The sequence below is a fragment of the Lissotriton helveticus genome, chromosome 2_1 (assembly GCF_964261635.1).
Source record: "Lissotriton helveticus chromosome 2_1, aLisHel1.1, whole genome shotgun sequence".
Lineage (NCBI taxonomy): Eukaryota > Metazoa > Chordata > Amphibia > Caudata > Salamandridae > Lissotriton > Lissotriton helveticus.
In genome coordinates, this window is record NC_136059.1 from 1398465963 (window position 1) to 1398486247 (window position 20285).

Here is a 20285-nt window from a genome sequence, read left to right on the forward strand (position 1 = left end):
GAAGCAATCTGGGGATAAATATTCTCTCAAAGACAACACACAAGGTATCAACTCTGGTGTTCACAAACAAGTGCATACCGCAAAAAATTAAGAGAAGAAAATACAATACGTACATGAACATGAGATTAATCTTATACACAATAAAACTAATATGTGCATCATTTTAGAGATTCAAGTTTTGCTTATGGCTAACAGGTTTTACAGTTGTCCATAATTCCGGCATGTTATTAGGAACTATCATGGGTGGGGGGATTGTTTATTGATGTAGATATGAGTTAGGCGACTATTGAACAAAGATTTTTAAATGTTCAACGATGGGCATGAATATTGGTTCTCGAGGGGGGGAGGATACAAACAGGCCACACTTTTGGGTTGTCTAGGCTGTGTAGCATTCCCCTTCACATAGCTTTCTAGTTTTGGGGTATACAGGTGCTCTGCAAATTTGGGGATGGGCAGTTGTGGGTCCACATTGAAGGGAGGCAGGGTGGGGGTGGGTTCCAAGTAGTTATTGGGGTTTTGTTTGTGTGTTTTTATTATGTTCTTTCAGCAATCGATTTACTGTGGTCAATTTTATAGCTACATGGGTTGTCAACAATGGATCCTATGATTACTCCTTGGTCAGTTGCGCATTGTCTACCACATGGTTCTTCCAGTGGGGTGTTGTTTGAGATTTCATCGGCGGTTCCCTTGCTCTTGGGGGGACGGGGGTCCCATCTTACTTTAAAGAATGAGTGTGGTCGATAACATAGACCCACCACTGGGACGTCTCTAACTTCTCTCATGGAATGTGAATGGATTGGGGGATCGGAGTAAGAGGGGAATAGTGCTACAGTACCTCAAACTACAAGCCCCCAATTTGGTACTACTTCAGGAAACACACATCCAGGGTATCTCCTACTGTGCGCTCAATAGGTGGGGATATAAGCTGATCATACTGTAAATAAGCTAGGGCAACTTCAAATTTATAAAGAGCTCAAAGTATGTCAAAAGATGCCAAATAAGAGATAATGACACTGTAGTTTAGAAAAACATTTTTTGGTTATATATAATATTAAGTCTAAAAAATCTGATCATAATCAATCTATAGGGGAATTTAGACTTCAGTCATTCATCATGCATTCATGCTTTTAAATTGATTTTATGATATGCTGATCACTCATGCAGGTTATACACATGGTTCTAGGGGGGTGAGCATCCTGGTATGCAGTACCCTCCTTTTCCAAGTCCAGAAAGTCACGCGGGACCATTTGGGTAGATTTGTTACGGCTTTGGGCAGATGGGAAGGTGGATCTCCTAATGTCACATCCTTATACATCCCCGCTAAGCTTCACTCCCCAACCTTGATAGACTTGGGTACACATATGTTGAGTTTGCCTGAGAGATATGCTGTTGTGGTGAAACTGTAATGCTGCCCTGAATGGGGAATTGGATCGCCCACTACCTAGATCGGGTGAGACACCTGGGAAACTGTTGTTAGATTTCCTTGGGGCTCTGGGCATTATAGACTTATGGCGAGTCCACAACCCCGTTGCCAGGCAATACACTTTCTACACCAGTGTGCACGGAAGTATGTCTCGCATTGATTATCTTTTCTGTAAGGCTGTCCAGCTTCCCAAGTTTGATAAGTTATCCTTCCTTTCCAGGGGTATCTCCGACCATTCACTGATCGTTGCCTATTATGGTGGTACACCACCCTCCAATCATCGAGACATGGGGCCAGATGTAGGTAAATATATTTTACCGACTCATAAATACCGAATTTTACCGATTCAGTATTTATGAATCGGTAAAATATAAGGAGGGAGATGTAGGTAAATCCAGATGTGGATTTACCGAATCTGTAAAAGTCGGTATTTACCATAGGAATGAATGGGCATTACCGATTCGGTATTTACCGAATCGGTAGATACCGAATTTCACAAGGGTGCAGGGGGTGTCACTTTGACACCCTCTAGCACCCCCAAAACAGGTTTGGATGCCATGTGGCAGGCATACCTGCCCTAAGGGCAGGTCTGCCTGTCATATGGCACAGGTTTGCATGCACACATGTGCATGCACACCGGAATCGGTATTTTACCATCAAAATGGAATTTGATGGTAAAATACTGATTCGGTAAGGCTTGTGGGACTCAGAAGAGTCCCACCTACATATCAAATTTACCGAATCGGTAAAAATACCAATTCGGTATTTTACAGAATCGGTAAATTTACCGATCGGTAAATTTACCGATTCTGTAAAAATATGCCCCCTACATCTCAAATTCCATTTACCGGTCGGTAACGGCCGAATTCGGCCGTTTCCGACCGGTATTTGCCACCTACATCTGGCCCATGGTTCTTAATCCTAGGTATCTTAGAATCCCAGAGATACGGACCTATCTGACTGAGGCCACCCAAAACTACTTTGCTGAGAATGATGGTTCTGTGCAGTCAGATGTGATATTGTGGGAAGCATTCAAGATTTCTGTTCGGGGGTGTGGGGTGGCAGCGATAGCAGGTCATAAGAAAGAAATGTGCCAGCAACTTGAGACTATTGAAAGAGAGATTACTACCTTTGAGCAGGAATTAGTGACAGCGGTATCATCAGAGGTTTCGCATAAATTGGCCACAAAGCAAAAAGAATATAGAGATATTGCGGAGGACTCGGCTAGGACACAGGTAGCTGGACACAGGCTTGTGTCCCACTGAGAAATTGTCAGATATTTTTTGTAACATTAGATTGTATTTATTATTAAACCATGTCCGGCTGGACATTGAACAAAGATTCCAATTTTGGTCTTTTTGTATCTCTGTTTTTAAATTCAGACTGATGTTTGGGACCATTGTTTTTTGAAATAGTGTATACTCCCAAGGTCCCAAGCCTACCGCTACTTTGGGTTCCCCTTGTTATATATAGTAATAGGTGATAAGGCCAGCAAGTCGTTGCCCTGGCTTGACAGGAGGGATTTAGCTAATAGATAGGTGGCGGAAATTATAGACGATTATAATGTATGCCACCACAATATAGCGGAGGCGGCTGCCACTCATTTTGATCAAATCTACACCCCCTTGTCTTCTTCCACTCAGGAGGAGGCAACTGAGTTACTCGCCACATTGCCATTGATAGGCTTGGACTCCCAGGAGGTCACAGAGCTGGATGAGGCGTTGACCTCTGAGGAAGTATCCAAGACCATAAGCTTGTTGCAATCCGGAAAAGCCATGGGTCGGAGTGGATTCCCGATTGAACTTTACAAGACCACGTCCCCGGTTATTGTCCCTTATTGGTACATATGTATGACAAGAGTGCGCAAGAAGGTTGTCTCCCGGCTGGCTAATATAGTTGTCATCCATAAACAAGGAAGCCTTCCGATCGCTGCTCTTCCTATAGGCCTATCTCTCTCCTTGACCCAGAGGTCTAAATATTATTTGGTCAAAATATCTACCTCTCCCTCACTCCCCTCTCCTCCACAAATTGATCCATCCGGATCAGTCGAGCTTGATGCCGACCAAAAACACTGCACTCATTTTGCGTAGTTTGTTCTGGGTTCTTGGACAAGCTTCCACAATACAAGAGGACTCAGTTATTATGTCCTTAGATGCCAAAATGGCTTTCAACATGATAGAATGGCCTTTTTTGTGTTCCATGCTTGAGAGATAGGGTTTTGCAGACAATTTTCAGTCCTGGGTGCGCTTCCTTTATTCGAAGCCGTTGGCCATAATAACGGTGAATGGTGGTAGGTCAGCTATTTTTAAGGTGGGGCTGGGCACACAACAAGGTTGCCCATTATCTCCTCTGTTATTTGCTTTAGCCCTCGAGCCTTTGGCGATATGGATCAGAAGAGATCCCTTGATTCGGGAATTGAATGGGTCGCTGGAGTGGATGGATAAAGTGTCCCTCTATGCTGACGACATCTTGCTTTATCTGGCTAAACCCCGATTTTCGATCAATAGGGTCCTCCACATCTTTACCTTTTTTCAAAGATACTCTGGCTATATCATTATTTGAGATAAATCATTGGTATATATCTTGAGTGGACATCCTCCACTCCTCCCCCGGGGGTTGTGGTCCAAAATAGTGACCGAAGGCCTTCGGTACCTTGGCATATATATCACGAAAGACGAGGCGGTTTTCTATCAACGGAATTTGATGCCCCCCTTCAATGTCTCAGGGCAGATGTACAGCACTGGAGGACTCTCCCCCTTACACTCCTTGGAAGGGCTGCTCTTTATAAAATGATGGTGCTCCCTCATTTTCTACATGCGCTACAGAACACACCACACTTGGTCCCACCCTAGTACTTCTGCTCAGTTGAATCAGAGATTCGTAGCTTGTTGTGGAATACTGGAACACCTCAAATTGCACTCGCCAGCTTACCAAAAGCTGGTATGACGGTGGCATTGCTTTGCCTTCCATCAGATCATATTTTTGGGCTTCACAGCTCGTGGTCCTTAACCACTGGATGCATCGACCCATTACAGACCCGGCCTATAGAATGGACAGACACAACATGCTCCCGGGTAATTATTTAAGGGTGCTGTATGGTGGACCAAAACATGAGCCCAAATACGCTACGACCTCTACTACGGTCTCCATTTGGCATACTGCAAATTCAGCATTGGGCTGGAAAGGCAAGATTACACAAGCTACCCCGCTGTTCGAATCCTGTGGCTTGGGTATGCTCTTGAGGCAACCGGGTTTTGATAAGTGGGATCTGATTGGCTTTTCCAAGTTCGGCAACCTGTGAGCTAGGAGTGGTTTGGTGCATTTCAGTGACTTGCAACAGCAGTATCAATTGCTTGAGAGGGAGACTATTCTGTACCTTCAGGTGAGAAGAGCATTGTCTAAAGCGCTTCCCAGAGGCACTGACTTGCTGGTATCTTCTCCTTTGGAAGATAGGCTATTGGATGACTACCTTCCAGATAAGGCCATCTCATTAACTTATCGCAAAATACTTAATAATTCATCAGATCCTCGTGACAAAGTTCGTATAAAATGGACCTATGACGTGGGAGAGATTACTGATGAAGACTGCAGGGAAGCCCTAGCGTCACCCCGGGAGGTAGCGATCCATTCTAGCTTTAAATTAATTCAGCTCAAAGTACTCCATAGGGCCTATTACACGATCTCCGCATTGGTCAAGGTTGGTCTTCTTAGCTCTCTGGTATGTCCCCGTGGCTGCGGCCACATAGGTACCTATTTGCATCAATGGTGGAATGGTCCGTCCCTTCAGAATTATTGGGGCTAGGTCATCCCTATTACGTCCCAGATTGGTCGTAAAGCCATTGAGGCTACTCGGAGGTTATGTCTTTTGAATATTTGATTAATCTCAAACTGAAAGATTGTGGGTATCGCTGGGATGCATGGTGGCTAAACGAAACATAGCTAGAACATGGAATCGAGGGGTTGATTTGAAATGCACTGATTGGGAGTCCGACATGGATTGGTCTATGCAAGCAGAGAGGGTGGTGTATGAAAGCAACGGTTGCCCGGGTAAATGGACAAAAATATGGGCCCCTTTGAATGAAAGTAGAGGTTGGTTGTTTACCCCCTTTGACAATGCTCCTCTATTTGTTGTCTATAACGAGTCACTGTAATCTCCTGATCACTGGAATCGCTTGCTTGCATGAGAAGATGATATAACCTTCGGTACAATGTTCTCCAATGTTATGATTTGTGTTTGACCATTCTCTTATTTTATGAATATGGCTTATTTTGATGACTTCTTTATTTAATATTTGTATTGGTTTGTGTTGTATAATTTAGTTTGTTTTCTTTTAATAAAAAGATTTGTTAAAAAAAACTAATATGTGTACAAAAGAGGTAGTCATTGATTAGAGAAAACATGCCAGTTCCAACTTATCATTCATGCCCTTGGGGCTGAGAGTATGGAGAAACCTTATCTAATAAATCTGACGTTGTAATAGGAAATTCTCATGTATGGTAAAGAGAATTTGGTCATTGCTAGATGTGATCTATTTTATTTGAGTAAACTGAGAAAATTGTAAATGTTGTTTTAATGTAGGAGGATGAAAACTGCTGTATAAAAGGGAGTTATTTCTGTCAGTTGGTTTCTTAAACACCACTCTCTCTAGCTTAGAGCCTTTAATCATAGTTTCAATATCCAAATATGTAATACTTTGACTCTCAATTGTTCTAGGTACTTGTTCTACTTTGATACGTGGGCTTGGCTGAAGTCCCCACACAGAGTGCACACCAAATTTATTTAGGTAGTCTAATTTTTGTATACTTGTTTAGTATTCACTTATTAACTGAGTGCAACATCAGACTCTATTTGCACTTTTAGAAAGTTAGCATTTCCTTACTTAAACTATTTGGTGCCTTCTGCCAGTCTCTGTATACACATCTGTGCATTCCCTCTAGACAGCCACACACAAAGGGAGCTTAGGTGTGACTGATAGGCCTTCCACATCATGATGGGCCATACTGGGCAGGATTGGAGAGAGGAGCTGACACTTACACCTGATCGGCTATTTCCTATCCCCACACAAATGGCTGCATACCCACTGTAATGGGTCTGGAGCCTGGGCAGGGACCCTATACACTTCAAAGGCATCTCTTTGAAGCCTCCCCCACTTCAAAGGCACAACTGAGCATAAGTACTGGACCCCCTGACACCACCAACTCAATGCACTTCTGGACCTGTGGTTACTATCACCCTATTTCTCACCTTCCTTTTGTGGCGAACATCCCTGAAAAGCATATGAAGACTGCATTCTCTGAGTGTTTGGATAATAATGGAATCCTGGATAGTGCCCAATTTGAATTTAGACCAAACCACAGTACTGAGTTGGCTCTGGTAGTGGCTACCGAGGAGTTAAGAAGCATTCTGGACAACGGATTGAAGGCTGCAGTGATCCTGTTGGAGTTATCTGCAGCCTTCGACACCGTGAGCCATTCTGTGCTGTTAGGGTGCCTAACAGGGATTGGGATTGGTGGATCAGCTCTTGATCTACTACGCTCATTCCTCTCCAACAGAGTACAATTGGTCACTCTGGGGGATTTTGAATCAAAGTCTTTTATTCTACCAAGTGGTGTCCCTCAGATCATCATTGATCCCCATGCTCTTCAACATTTATATCCCCCCCCAGCCAGACTAATCCATGCGTTTGTCTTCTTGTCAGTAGCGTATGTGGATGATGTGCAAATTGTTGTGTCAATCTCCAGTGATGTAACTGAGGCCGCACATGGTTTTAATGGCAGTATGGGCGTAGTTGTTATCTGGATGAGCAGCAACAGCATCCAGCTGAAATTGGATAAAACAAATCTGGAACAAATCTTGATGGCCTCGGACTCTTGGCCTTCCCCCTACTCCAGTATCTAAAGTGAGGAATCTGGGGGTGATTTTTGACTCCAGACTATCTGTTATTGACCAGATTAACAAACATACTTCATCTTGTTCCTCCCTTTATTCCGTTCGATTTACAAAAAATCAGTTGCCACTGTGCTGGTCCTGTCCAGGCTGGATTATTTTAATGTAGTCGCAAGAGAAAGGGTTTTTATCTCTTAGAGTAGTAACTGGGCGCTCTGCCAAAAGTAGACGCATGAGTGTTCAAGCAACAGTAGTATTGTGGTGCAACTGGGCAGGCGGAAAAGACCCTCTAACCACCCAACAGTATGTCAGAAAAACTCAACATACATAACATGTATTTACAGGAATACCCTATGCACACACTAATGAAATTTCATACAGTCGTGTCTATGTAAATACACAAATACAATAAACCAAAGCCAACAGAAAGAAACGAGATTTCCCTGCACAGTATCGCTACAGTTCAATTTTTTAATTCTTACAGAACCAGCCAGCCGACACGTGTTTCGTCGCGTTAGGAAAAGTGTTTCCGTGACTCCTCAGGGCTGCAATCGAAATTGCGAAAAGAAAAAGGTCGCTCCACCAGTGATAATTCTGACCTGGCAGGGCCCGTGACCTAGTGTGAAATGTCTTGGATATAATGAGCCTGAAAGGAATTGTACTCCTGGGTGTATATCTTCAATTTGAATAGAACGTCGCTGGCTAAGTCTGTAAATGCCCCGGTATTGTGGTCAAAAAGAGACGTAATTGGGAGGTTGCGCCAAAGATGTTTTTCTCGGGGCGGTAAGCCCGGGAAGTGGTTCAAGCATATCTTGGAGTAGATAACTCCCAGTAAGTGTACTTTTTGGTAGTAGTGTAGAACTGCCGATTACTCCTCTCCCGGGTCGCCGTGTTCCAAAGTGTGGACGAGGAACACGGCGACCCGGGAGAGGAGTAATCAGAGTGAGCTAAAGAATAATAATGGATTAAACCCAGATCAGTTGACTGGGAGTGAGTTTTTGATTTGCTCAAACGCTCCATCCATCATCCCCTTTGGTATTGCTGTGTTCGCCCTTAGTTGGCAGGGTATGCCCAGACGTGGGTCCCTTGCTCACTTTGCCACTGGATTCAAGATAGCCTGGCTGATGAGGGGTTATGAACCTGAAACCGGTCCCAAGATGCTTGTTTCCGCTCTGGGAAGGACATGGCTTGGCAGTTCAGGCTGGACTGTTCCCATGAGGCACAGGGTCAGACTGATTGGCATATGGCCATGTCTGAACTGGGGTGGTGGAGTGAGCTAAAGAATGATGATGGATTAAACCCAAATTAGTTAACTGGGGGTGAGTGTTTGATTTGCTCAAACGCTCCGTCCATCATCCCCTTTGGTATTGCTGTGTTCGCCCTAAGTTGGCAGGGTATGCCCAGACGTGGGTCCCTTGCTCACTTTGCCACTGGATTCAAGATAACCTGGCTGATGAGGGTTATGAACCCGAAACTAGTCCCAGAATGCTTGTTTCCGGTCCAGGGAAGACATGGCTTGGCAGTTCCGGCTGGACTGTTCCCATGAGGCATAGGGTCAGACTGATTTGCATATGGCCATGTCTGAACTGGGGTGGGGGGGTGCTACAGAATGATGCTGGATTAAACCCAGATCAGTTGACTGGGGGTGAGTGTTTGATTTGCTCAAGCGCTCCGTCCATCATCCCCTTTGGTATTGCCTAATATTGGGTCGACATGTTTCGAGCTATCCCCTAAAAGCTTCTTCAGGACCACACGAGGACCAGCCCTGTGGGTACCACTCCTAAACAATCCTATGAATAGGAAATGATGAGGTGCACAACTAATGTATATACTCCTAATACTTAATACATACGGTTAAACACTGACACACTGTATTTTTGTTTAGGCAGAAATATACCTTATGATCTACACTGGTAGAGATGCGGTCTCCAGGGGTGCCATCATCATTTCCTATTCATAGAATTGCTTGGGAGTGGTACGCCTGGGGCTGGTCCTCGTGTGGTCCTGAATAAGAGCTTTTAGGGGATAGCTCAAAGCATGTCGACCCAATACTACGGACAACATACTCATTAAAGTTAGGTCTTTCCCTATTATTAACCCCCAATTTTAAACATACCAATTAGGAGCAGGAATAAAATATTAGCTCACTAGCTAGGTATCGGTATTCCGAATGTTGTGGAACTATATTCAGTAGGGAGGGTGAACCTAACCTTAACCTCTACCTCCACTGTTTTTTTTTATTGTAATCAAGTTTAGTGCCAGTACAGAGCCAATCACTTTGAACTTTGCGCTTCTTTGACTTTATCTCTTGCATTCTGGTGTGAATCTGGTTCATCACAGTCCCACAGACTCCCTATCAACTATTGCGTCCTATTAAATTAGGCATTTTAAAAATAAATGCTAAATTTTGTATAATTCTATATGCAATGACGTCAAATTGTTTTGAACTATTAATTTGAATGACTTTTAAATGTGCTATTTTCAGATAAATGCTGAAACAAAGCAGTATTTGCTCGAACTTTTCAAACGCTATGTAGAAGACGGGCTGCGATATGTCATAAGAAAGAGTAAGCAAGCTATTACGCAAGTGGACATCAGCAAAGTCACCACGTTGTGCTGTTTACTGGAGTCATTGTTAATTGGAAAGGGAGGACCTGATATGAAAATGGTAAATGTATTTATTTAAAAAATATTGAATAGATGTACAAACACAAATTTGGGGAGATTCTGTCAAGTGTATCGGCGAAATTCTTGGAAATTAATTGAGACATACGAGTCACAATGATAAAACACACCCAATTGTCTTCCTCATTCAGTTATGCGCTTGCTTAGATGCAGTAGATGTACTCAATATATATGCTGATGTAGAGGAAAAAATGTAAATGTTTAAAATAGATGGACTTACTGTACTACTCTATGTGGGAAATAAATAGTGAAGATGGTCTATTCTGGGGAATAATGCCAACGTAGCCGGTGTGGAGACATTATGCTTTGAAAGAAAACTTTGTAATACATGAAACGTCTTGTAATATTGAGCTTAAGATTGTGTTGTTCATTTAAAGATGTCATGCTTTGCATCATAACACAGTAAAGTATTAAAAAAGTGATTGACGGAATACTCAAACTAATCTTAGCCTCTGGTAATTACTTAGGGCTGCATTCCAGTCCACCGCCTTTTTTTTGTACACCATGTGACCTCAGTTTTGAGCCAGGTGTGTGCAAATCAGTCTTGACCCTGCGACAATGGGAACAGTCCAGCTCGAACTGTCAAACCAGTGCCTCCCTGATCTGGAACACAAGCAACCTAGGACTGGTTTTGCCCTAGTTAGGGCTCTTCAGCCAGGTATAGCTTGGCTCCAGTGACAGTATGCACAGGACCCACGTCTGGGCATACCTTTCCCACTTAGGCGACACAGTAAAGTATGCAAAAAGTGGACTTTTCCCATGGGAACAGGGTCAAGACTGATTTGCATATGCCTGAGTCCAAACTCAGGGGACATGGTGGGCGAAAAATGATAGCCTGGGATGCGGCCCTAGCGATTGTTAGCGGCTGAGATTAATTTAAGCATTTCATCCATCACTGTGTTGTTGTTGTTGCACTTAGCATCCTAACACAAGCAAGTAATTCCAGGCATTGTCAGTACTGTCTACCCATCAGAAGTTGCTCAAGAAGTTTACAATAACTATGAATACTTCTAATCAGAAGAGGTTGTCATAACTACTTGTGACTCTACTCCAGATCCAATCACAACAAATAAAAGATCAACTTTGCACACTTAACCCGAAATTGTGAACCACAATCATGAAAGGAGGTTTTGCATCACTCTGAAGCCCTGCAATTTTCTCTTACTAATCACTATACCAGGGTTATCTTTTATGAGCCAGTACTGCCATGTTCTAAATGTTCATGTGACTGAAACAAATATGTTATAGTTATGCAACATCCAAGTTTTAAAAAAGCAAGATGCCTAGGTAAATACCTGCCCTGAGATGTATTTATCTCACTGAAGCATGTACTATCTATTCTATCCACAACTGTTTTACAGTTGCTTGAAAAACGTATTATTTACTTTATGTGACATTTTTATGTAGCAGTCTTAGGGAACTTTACAGATGTAACAACCATGCAAGGAACTCTAGATATATAACTCGTAATAGTGAATGGTGTTTTGATGAAAGTGAGGGGATATGAAACGGACATAAGGTTACAACAGGTAGGAACAGTGGGGAGATTTGAGGTGTGTGGGAATAGTTCAGAGTAATGCATGGATATAAGAAAGGAGTTTTCAAGTTCAGGGTGGGAAAAATTGCAAAGTTTACTGATGTAATTCGATTAGATACCTTGTAAATACAACATTATTTAAGCCCCTTCTGAATGAGAGAGTACGTCCAGTTGTCTCAATTTAGTTGGGAGAGAGTACTATAAATTTGTTTCCACTCCAAGGATCTTTATTATGCTTGTTTCATTTAGATCTTGGGTGGACTGAGCAGTAGGGTGTGTTTGCTTCTGTATTCTCTGAAGGCACCAGAATATGTCAGAAGGTTGTCCAGGCTTCACTAGTGAATGAATGGCTTTGTGTGTTATGCATCCTATATCTGATAGATACTTCTAGCTGCAGATTCCTTAACTTTGAATTTCCCAGGCATCAGGCTGGATTTGGAAAGTTGAGCTCGAGCTGGACCCCTTCCGCACGGGGTAAGGTCGCTCCATTTGGCACCGTGTGACGTTATCATAAGCATTGGTTATGATGTCACAGTCACCCATATAGGCGCCACCCAGGTGTGTGGATGACAGTTCTTTTCTTTCTGCGCCAGTTAAGCACCGATCCGGAGAAGAGCTACCTCTTTGTCGCTTTTTGACATGCCTTTCTGATGGATACATCTGCCTGTGGATTCCTCACCTTTTGAATTACCCCTTGTGTAGCATTCCACTGACATTTTCTCCTCAGCACTCCCGCGTAAACGAGGATGTCACAATGGAGTGACTCCACATGACATCATCGGAGCCATGAAAAGGCCTCATCAGTGTGCTGACGTCAGTTCCCTTTTTCCCATGCTGTCGATGCATAACGTTTTTTTCCCAGGGCTCTCCGTTTCTGGGAGTTTCTTTGTTGCGAGTCCTTGGGTCTTTGTAGCAATAATTATGGCTACTCAGGGAAAATCCAGATGAACATCATGCAGGGTATGTGGGGGTCAGAGGTCTATCAATGACACCAATGAAGACAGTTCATGAAGTTGGGGAGTATTCATCATGCAGGCGCATGAACCCCAAGGCACTGAAGGAGAGGGAGGCCAAGTTGTTCATGGCCAAAGCCAAGAACCCCATATACCTCGTAGTCATCGAGGAAGCACATGAGGAAGTGGCGCCATGGGTCTTGCCGTCGTTTTTAGAAAGATGAGATGCCAAAGTCAGTGTACCTTGTTCCCCATTGTCATCGAAAGGATGATGTTTCTCTTTCTCCTGAGGTGACTCTGGCCCTGTCTCCGGCTCCGAGAGCAGTGACTCCACCAGTGCCAAGAGAAGAAACACCTCCACTGTTGCCGACCACTCCACCTCTGCCTCCAGGGTCTCGGGCACCACAACCGGAATCAAATGTATTGCCTCAAGCGGCTTCAGAGCCTGTAGTACTGCGTCCAGGGTATCCTGACATTCTGACTCCGGGTACGTATCCGTCACCTTTTCTGAATGCGATGTTCGGCTTGTTAGCCAGAGCGGCAAACCCTACTAGTGCGCCTGCTGGCCCCATGGGTCCGCAGGCATACTCCCTGGGAGGTTTACCACTTCATTTCCCTTAGGCACCTCTCATGCCTTTTATGCTGATGGCTCCAGGGAGTTGGCCTCTCTCAACGCCAAGATGTTCGACGCCGGTACAATATCTGGAGGGATGAGTGCCACTGGACAGATCTTCCCCAGCGCCATCTGGTTTTCAACCTGCACCGAATCGACCTTGACCGGCGTTGACTACTGTCCCGGTAGACCTCCCTTTGATGCCGATCCCAAAGTCATCGGCGCTGCCGATGCCGGTTCCAAGGATGAGGTCTAGAAGAGAGGCATATAGGTTAATGGAAGAAGAGGAGTACAAGGAACAACAGGAGGAGGCAGAGGAAGGGAGGATTGTGGACCCTGATCAGGATTTTGAAGTTCTGCAGGAGGTTAGTGGCCTGGATTCTTCTCCCAAATGGGAACTCTCGTCTCCAAAAGGTCTCCCAATGCAGAAGGTAACTTCTTATCATTCTGTGAGCAGGAAGACAGCGGATCTGTGGAGTTGCCTCTTACCACAGCAGAATTGAAATCTAATATTTTGACAGAGATGCTCCATTCCTCTACTTCAATCTCGGAGCCTTTGCTCCCTTTCAACGAGGCTTTGACTGAGACTATCCTTGAAGTGTGGCATAAGCCAATGACTGCTCCTGCGGTGTCCAGGTCTGTGGCGAGAAGCTATAAGGTGGCTCTGGGGGATCCTGCCTTCCTGGGAGTGCAAAGGCATGGACCTATCTGTAAAGCAGGTATTCTCTTCCGGCATTATGGCTCTCAAATCAACAAATGCTACATGCCGTTTGGGTCGCTATATGCATGCACTTATGGACTTGGCAAGGGAAATGCTCTCAAAACTGCCAGAGGACGTTCAGGCTAATTTTTTAGGGGTTCTTATGGATGCTCAAGCTGCGGCCTGCCAAGTCATACAATCTGGTCTGAACACTGCTAATTTGGGTTCCAGGGATCGTCAGTGGTGACCAGGAGGCCCGCATGGTTATGGGGTTTGGAGTTCTCCCCTGACGTCCAAGCTACCCTGTTAGACCTGCCTTTCTACAGATCTCGCTTATTTGGGGCCAAAGTGCACTCAACAAGATCTATGAGTCTACAGTTTCAGCCCAGGGGCTTTGAATATTGCAAATTTTGTGGATTTGGCAGGACCTTATCCTTTCATGCCATGCAGCAGCTGCAACAGCAGGCAAACCCTCTGTACAGATCATACAGGGAAAAGGGAAGAGGTTGTCTGTGGGGTGCAGCACGGCAGCAAGTCTCTTCCTCCTCCTCTTCTTCTGCCACTCCAGCTGGTCCGGCAGGGAAGCAGTCCTAGCTCCTAGAGCATGCTTGTCCCGTGGGAGGACGGGTGTCCCAATATGTACAACACTGGAGGTCTGTTACCACAGATCTCTGGGTGTTGAACATCGTAGAGAATGGGTACCAGCTACCTTTCCAGGAGTTTCCCCCTCCTTACCTCCCCGTCAGGGTTTATGCTCAGAAGAGCACTTCTGCTTCTCCAGCAGGAAGCTCAGTCTGTGCTGCAAAAAGGTGTGATCCAGAGCAGGAAAGGGGTCAGGGATGCTACTCCCAGTACTTCCTGATTCCCAAAAAGTACGGTCGCTTGAGGCTGAGCCTATACTTCAGGGTCTTGAGTTTTTACCTCAATAGCGATTCAAGATGTTGACTTCGGCTCAGGTTCTTCTTGTGCTGCAGAAGGAAGACTGGATGGTGTAGATCGATTTTCAGGATGCGTATTTTCACATTCCCATCCTGAAGTCGCATCAGAAGTTCTTCGTTTTACGGTGGGGTCTCAACACTACCAGTTTTCAGTCCTTCCATTCGGTCTTACTTCCGCTCCTTAGGTCTTCACAAAGGTGATGGCGGTGGTAGCAACGCATCTCAGAAGATCTGTGGTCCCTGTTTTCCTCTATCTGGATGACTGTCTCGTCAAACATAGTCACCAGAGATGGTGCAGCATCATTTGCAAGTAACAACTGTGCAGTCCTCCAGTTCGGTCTCACTTCCGCACCACAGGTCTTCACAAAAATGATGGTGGTGGAAGCTCATCTCAGAGAGTCAGGATATCCTGTTTTCCCCTATTTGGATGACTGGCTGCTCAAAGCAATGTCGCCAGAGTTGGTGCTGCATCATCTGCAAGTAACAGCACTGCTGTTGTTCGACTTGGAGTTTTCGATAAATGTACCCAAATCTCATCTGGTGCCCTCTCAGCGCAATTTGTTCATAGGGACAGTACTGGACATTACAGTGAGTCGTGCCTACCTGCCTCTACAGAGAATTCAATACATCCAGGCTATGATTCCACTTTTTCAGACTGGAGCGGCTGTTCCAGTCTGGAGGAGTCTGGAGGTCTTGCGACTGCTCGGTCTGTTAGCTTCCTGCATACTGTTGGTCAACCATGCATGCTGGCATATGTAATGAAAACACTGGCTACTGTAGTGCCTGTATTGTCAAGACTAGATAAGAAATACAGGTCGCCCAAGGATTCCCCCGCTTGCTTAATGGGCCATCCCAAACTGGATTCAGTGATCTCCCAAGCAGTTCAGAAACGATCAAAGAACCCTTCACCCCCATCACGTCTCCACTGGACAAGGAAGGGCATCAATTGGATTCCATCGGTAAGAGTTTCTAGTCCATGTCCGCTATCTCCATCAGGGCTGCCAATGCTCTAGCTATTCTGGGCTGCTACGATCTGCAGATGTAGTCCGACATCTGAGCCATGATAGATGTTATACTGGACAAACATAAACAGGAATGCCGTAAGATTTTGGCTGAAGTAGAACGCACAGCGGCCAAAATTATAGACTGTACTATGGAAATAGCAACATCCGGTTTTCGGCAACTAGCCGGTGCAGCTGTTATAAGGCGCCAAGGATGGTTTAGAGCAACCTCCTTTCGTCTAGAGGTGCAATAAAAGGTATTCGACATGGCTTACGATGGGGAAAGTCTATTTGGTAAACACATAGACAAAGCTCTACTTGCCATAAAGAAGGATACAGATCAGCCAAAGCTTTAGGCACCCTACAATATCATAAAGTGCCTTTTCGGGGTGCACTAGGATGTAGATTTACGGGCTATAGAGACACTTTGCAGTGCATCCAGTCTTATCAATCCTTCCAGCCGCAATATCATCAGGGTTACCAACAGCAATCCTATCGGCAGCCAACCACAGCTGGTTTCTCCAGGCGAGGCTCACGCAGGAAACCAGCCTCACAATCATGCGACTCAGGTCGCAAACAGTGATCTTATCAGAGTATCAGTTGCTACTCTTCCCCCCCAGTCGGTGTAAACATTTTCCATTTTATTCATCAATGGCGCAATATTACAACGGACAAATGGGTCCTAGATCTCATATCTTATGGTAACACTCTGGAATTCATCAAGCGCCACCAAACACTCTACCCCCCTTGTCTTCACTTACTGAAACAAGAAGCAAAAAATATGCTACGGAAAAGGGCGATAGAAAGGGTTCTGGTAGCACAAAGAAGAGAAGGCTTCTATTCTTACTTCTTCCTGATACGCACAAAATCGGGAGAATAGAGACCCATTTTAAACCTCAGATGTCTGAACAAATTCCTCAAAAACAAAACCTTCAGAATGGTTAGACTTTCCAACATCCTTCGACGTCTTAACAGCCAGGACTACATGACATCGCTGGATCTAGAGGATGCATATTTCCATGTTCCTATACATCCCAAACAAATAAAATGTCTCTGTTTTACAGTGGCTGGTACCCGCTATCAGTTCCAAGTCCTGCCTTTCGGCCTCAAATCCACTCCGCGGATCTTTAATAAGTTTCTGGCCCCAATAGCAGCTGCATTAGGAATCAGGGTCACCATGTATTTCCATATTTAGACAATTGGCTCCTGAAAAAACCATTGGCTTCTCTAGCGGCTGCAGCTACAAAAGATTGCATGGATTTATTCCCCAGATTAGGCCTGTCTATCAACCAACCAAAATCATCGGTTTTCCCAAGCCAGACAATGGTTTTCCTAGGAGCAAACTTGGATACCATTCGCAGCAAAGCTTTCCTCTCACAAGAAAGACAGAAACTATTGCAAACCTTGGCTCTCAAGCTGTCAAAAAGAAAGTAAACTTCTGTGAGGACATACAAACCTCTGCTGGGCATGCTTTCCTCCACTGTTGACCTACTGCCACTAGCTTGTCTTCACATGAGACCTTTGCAAGAGGAAACTGCAGCATCAATGAATTCAAACAACAGGATCCTTCGACGAGGTGATAACTATAACTCCACGCATGAGAGAGGCATTTGTATGGTGGACTTTGAAGTCACATCTCTCGAAGGGCCTTTCATTTCTGCCCTTAGTCCCAAAATTCATAATCAACACCAATACATCCATGGAAGGCTGCGGAGGTCACCTCCAAGACCTTCAGATTCAGGGAAAATGGTCCTCTTCAAAGCGGCAGATGCATATCAACAGGCTAGAGTTGAAGACCATTTTTCTCTCTCTGCAAGCTTTCATCCCTCGGATAGAAGGTTCATTGGTGTTAGTTCGGATGGACACCACCACAATTTTATATCCACAACAAGGAGGGACAACATCTCTGACTCTTTCTCAGGACGCTCAACAGCTTTGGAGCTGGCTGGCACTTCACAGAATATCCTTAACAGCAGAACATGTTCCATGGCTTCGGAATACTCTTGCAGACACCCTCATGAATTATGAATTATCTCTGCTTGACATCGAAGGAAAGCTTAATTGTTCCTGGAGTGTTTTAAATTTACTATATTGTAAATATAACATTTTGGCTGTCTGTATACCTTTTGGGGATTACTGAAAATCAGCTTGTATTGACTGCGATATGTGATATCTTTATGGCAATCTTGAGTTTTTATGTTTTGGAATAAAGCCCTTTTTGATACCACACTCTTGGGTCTGGTGGAACTTTAGGAATATAGGGAGTATGCATGCATTCCCTATCTTTAGGGATTTGAGTATCTGAGTATATCTGGATTGGTGTGTATTTTGTGTATTCTTATATACCTGGGGATTTCACTTTTTTTCACCCTCAGCAGGACCAAAGACAACTGCCACGAGTGGGAGCTCAAACAGGACCAACTTGACAGGATCTTCTCTCATTGGGGAAAACCAGTGCTGGATATGTTTGCACCTCACATCAACTCCAAATGCCGGTTCTTAGCAAGCAGATTCTCTCTCCCAAACTCTTGTGGAATGCTCTTTCAATGCGTTGGTCAGGAACCTTACACTTTTTCCCCCATTCTGCTGATACCCAAGGTCCTGAAAAGGGTAAAATTGGAACACTGCTGGCTTCTTCAGATAGCACCCAGATGGCCCAGGCAGCACTGGTTCACAGAGCTTCTCCTCCTGTCGGAAGCCCAGCCCATCCGTCTATTACTGACACCAACCCTGTTAACCAGAAACCAGGGTCAAATCTGTCATCCGGATCCAGCATCTCTTCGCTTGCATGCATGGCTTTGTAATTCTTTGAATTGAAGGATTTGGCAACTGTGCAAGAGTGTGAAGGCATTATCACCAGATCTCGTGTTGAGAGCACAAACAAAATTTACAGATTAAAATGGAAACAATTCTGCCTTTGGTGTCTCCCAAGTAAGGTGCATCTGTACCTTTCATCTCCAGAACAAATACTACCATACTTACTGTCTTTGGCTAAAACTGGGCGGTATATTCTTCCATCAAAGTTCACCTCGCAGCTATATCCCGATATAGACGCTCCTCAAAACGTCTATCTCTTTGCTCTACCAGAGTTGTACAACAATTCTTGAAAGGCTTATTTCTTACTTATCCACCTGTTCAAGCCCCACCCCCTGTGTGGCACTTGAACGTAGTTATATCCCAGTTGATGAACCAACCTTTTGAGCCCATTCATAGGCCAAATATCACCCTAACATCAACTAGAAGGGTTAGCGAAATACAAGCCTTCACCATAAAACAGCCTTTCCTTTGTTTTACAGATTAAATAGTTATCCTCAGGACGAATCCCAAATTCATCCCTAAGGTTCCATCACAGTTTCAATTAAACAAATCTGTGAGTCAAAGCACTTTATTCAATTACTTAAAATCATAAAAGTAAGATAGCAACAAGTTTGTTAGTTAAAAAATCACAATTTGATATATATATACTATAAATATAGTCCATATGCATTATACAATAAAAAAGATATACATCATCTATTAAAAAATGGGAGACAGCTAAAACCAACTAAACCAGCTAAAAGTCAGGCAGGAATACTATGGCTGGGCAATCTTTTCTGGTTTGGTTTGCCCCATGATGAAAAAACTCCTAGAGTTAAGTGTATTAGGTTAAAACGGAATCTAATCAGCAGCTGGCGGTGAAATGGCTTAGTTACAATTTTTAGATATGGTTCCAGTGAGGGGGTAGTTAATAATAAATAATTTGCCTTTACACATGGTTTCTTTAACTCCCGCTCCTCCCATTCCATTTCTAGCATGTTCAACAAATTAAACTTAACCCAGCTTATATCCTCTTTTTTAATACATTCAGGTGATGTGTATAACTCAGGGAGCCCAAGCTTGGTGAACATCACTCTAATGTACACCAGCCATGGGACCCTGTTTACCTTACCCATTGATAAAGAATCACTGAGGATCTGATGGTTTAAAGTGATTTCTTCGTTCAACCAAGTTTTCACCCAGCAGATCAAAGGGGCAACTTTTAACTGATCTGTGACATAACCTAAACCCAGTTCTGTATGTAACGAATAGGTTGGGGTCGATTGGGGGACTATTAGAAGAGATCTTAGAAACTTATTTTCTGCCACTTGTATCTTGTCCTGCGCTGTATAACCCCAAAGGGATGCACCATAAGTAGCAATCACCAGACATTTTGAGTTATAAATTTTCAATATTGCCTCCATAGGTCTTGCCCCCAGCCGCCTGGCAAAAGCCAGGAGTGCTGCGGTAGACCTAGCTACCATATTGCTTTTAAGCTTCTGTTGTGATCCCCTGGTTCCTTTTTCATCAAAAAGAACCCCGAGATATGTAAAAACCCGGACCCTAGTTACTTCGGCACCGCTACAAAAAAAGGTTTTAATCTTCGACTTCCTACTTCGAATCCCAGCCACCATGACATGCGATTTTTTAATATGAACTTTTAGATCCAAGGACTCCATGAAGCCACCAAAATGGTCCAGAAGCCTCTGGAGACCGAGACCAGTGTGTGCCAATAAAACTGCATCGTCCGCG

The 20285-nt window shown here is 44.2% G+C and overlaps 1 protein-coding gene across 1 annotated transcript in view; it reads left to right on the forward strand.

The window, feature by feature from the left end:
• The window catches only part of LOC144820261 (dynein axonemal heavy chain 6-like), a 1187310-nt gene that overhangs the window by 1083906 nt on the left and 83119 nt on the right, over positions 1–20285 (forward strand). Inside the window, exon 36 of the mRNA XM_078677850.1 lies at positions 9796–9978. Within this exon, the coding sequence (XP_078533976.1) occupies positions 9796–9978 (183 nt within the window). The remainder of the gene's footprint in view (positions 1–9795; positions 9979–20285) is intronic.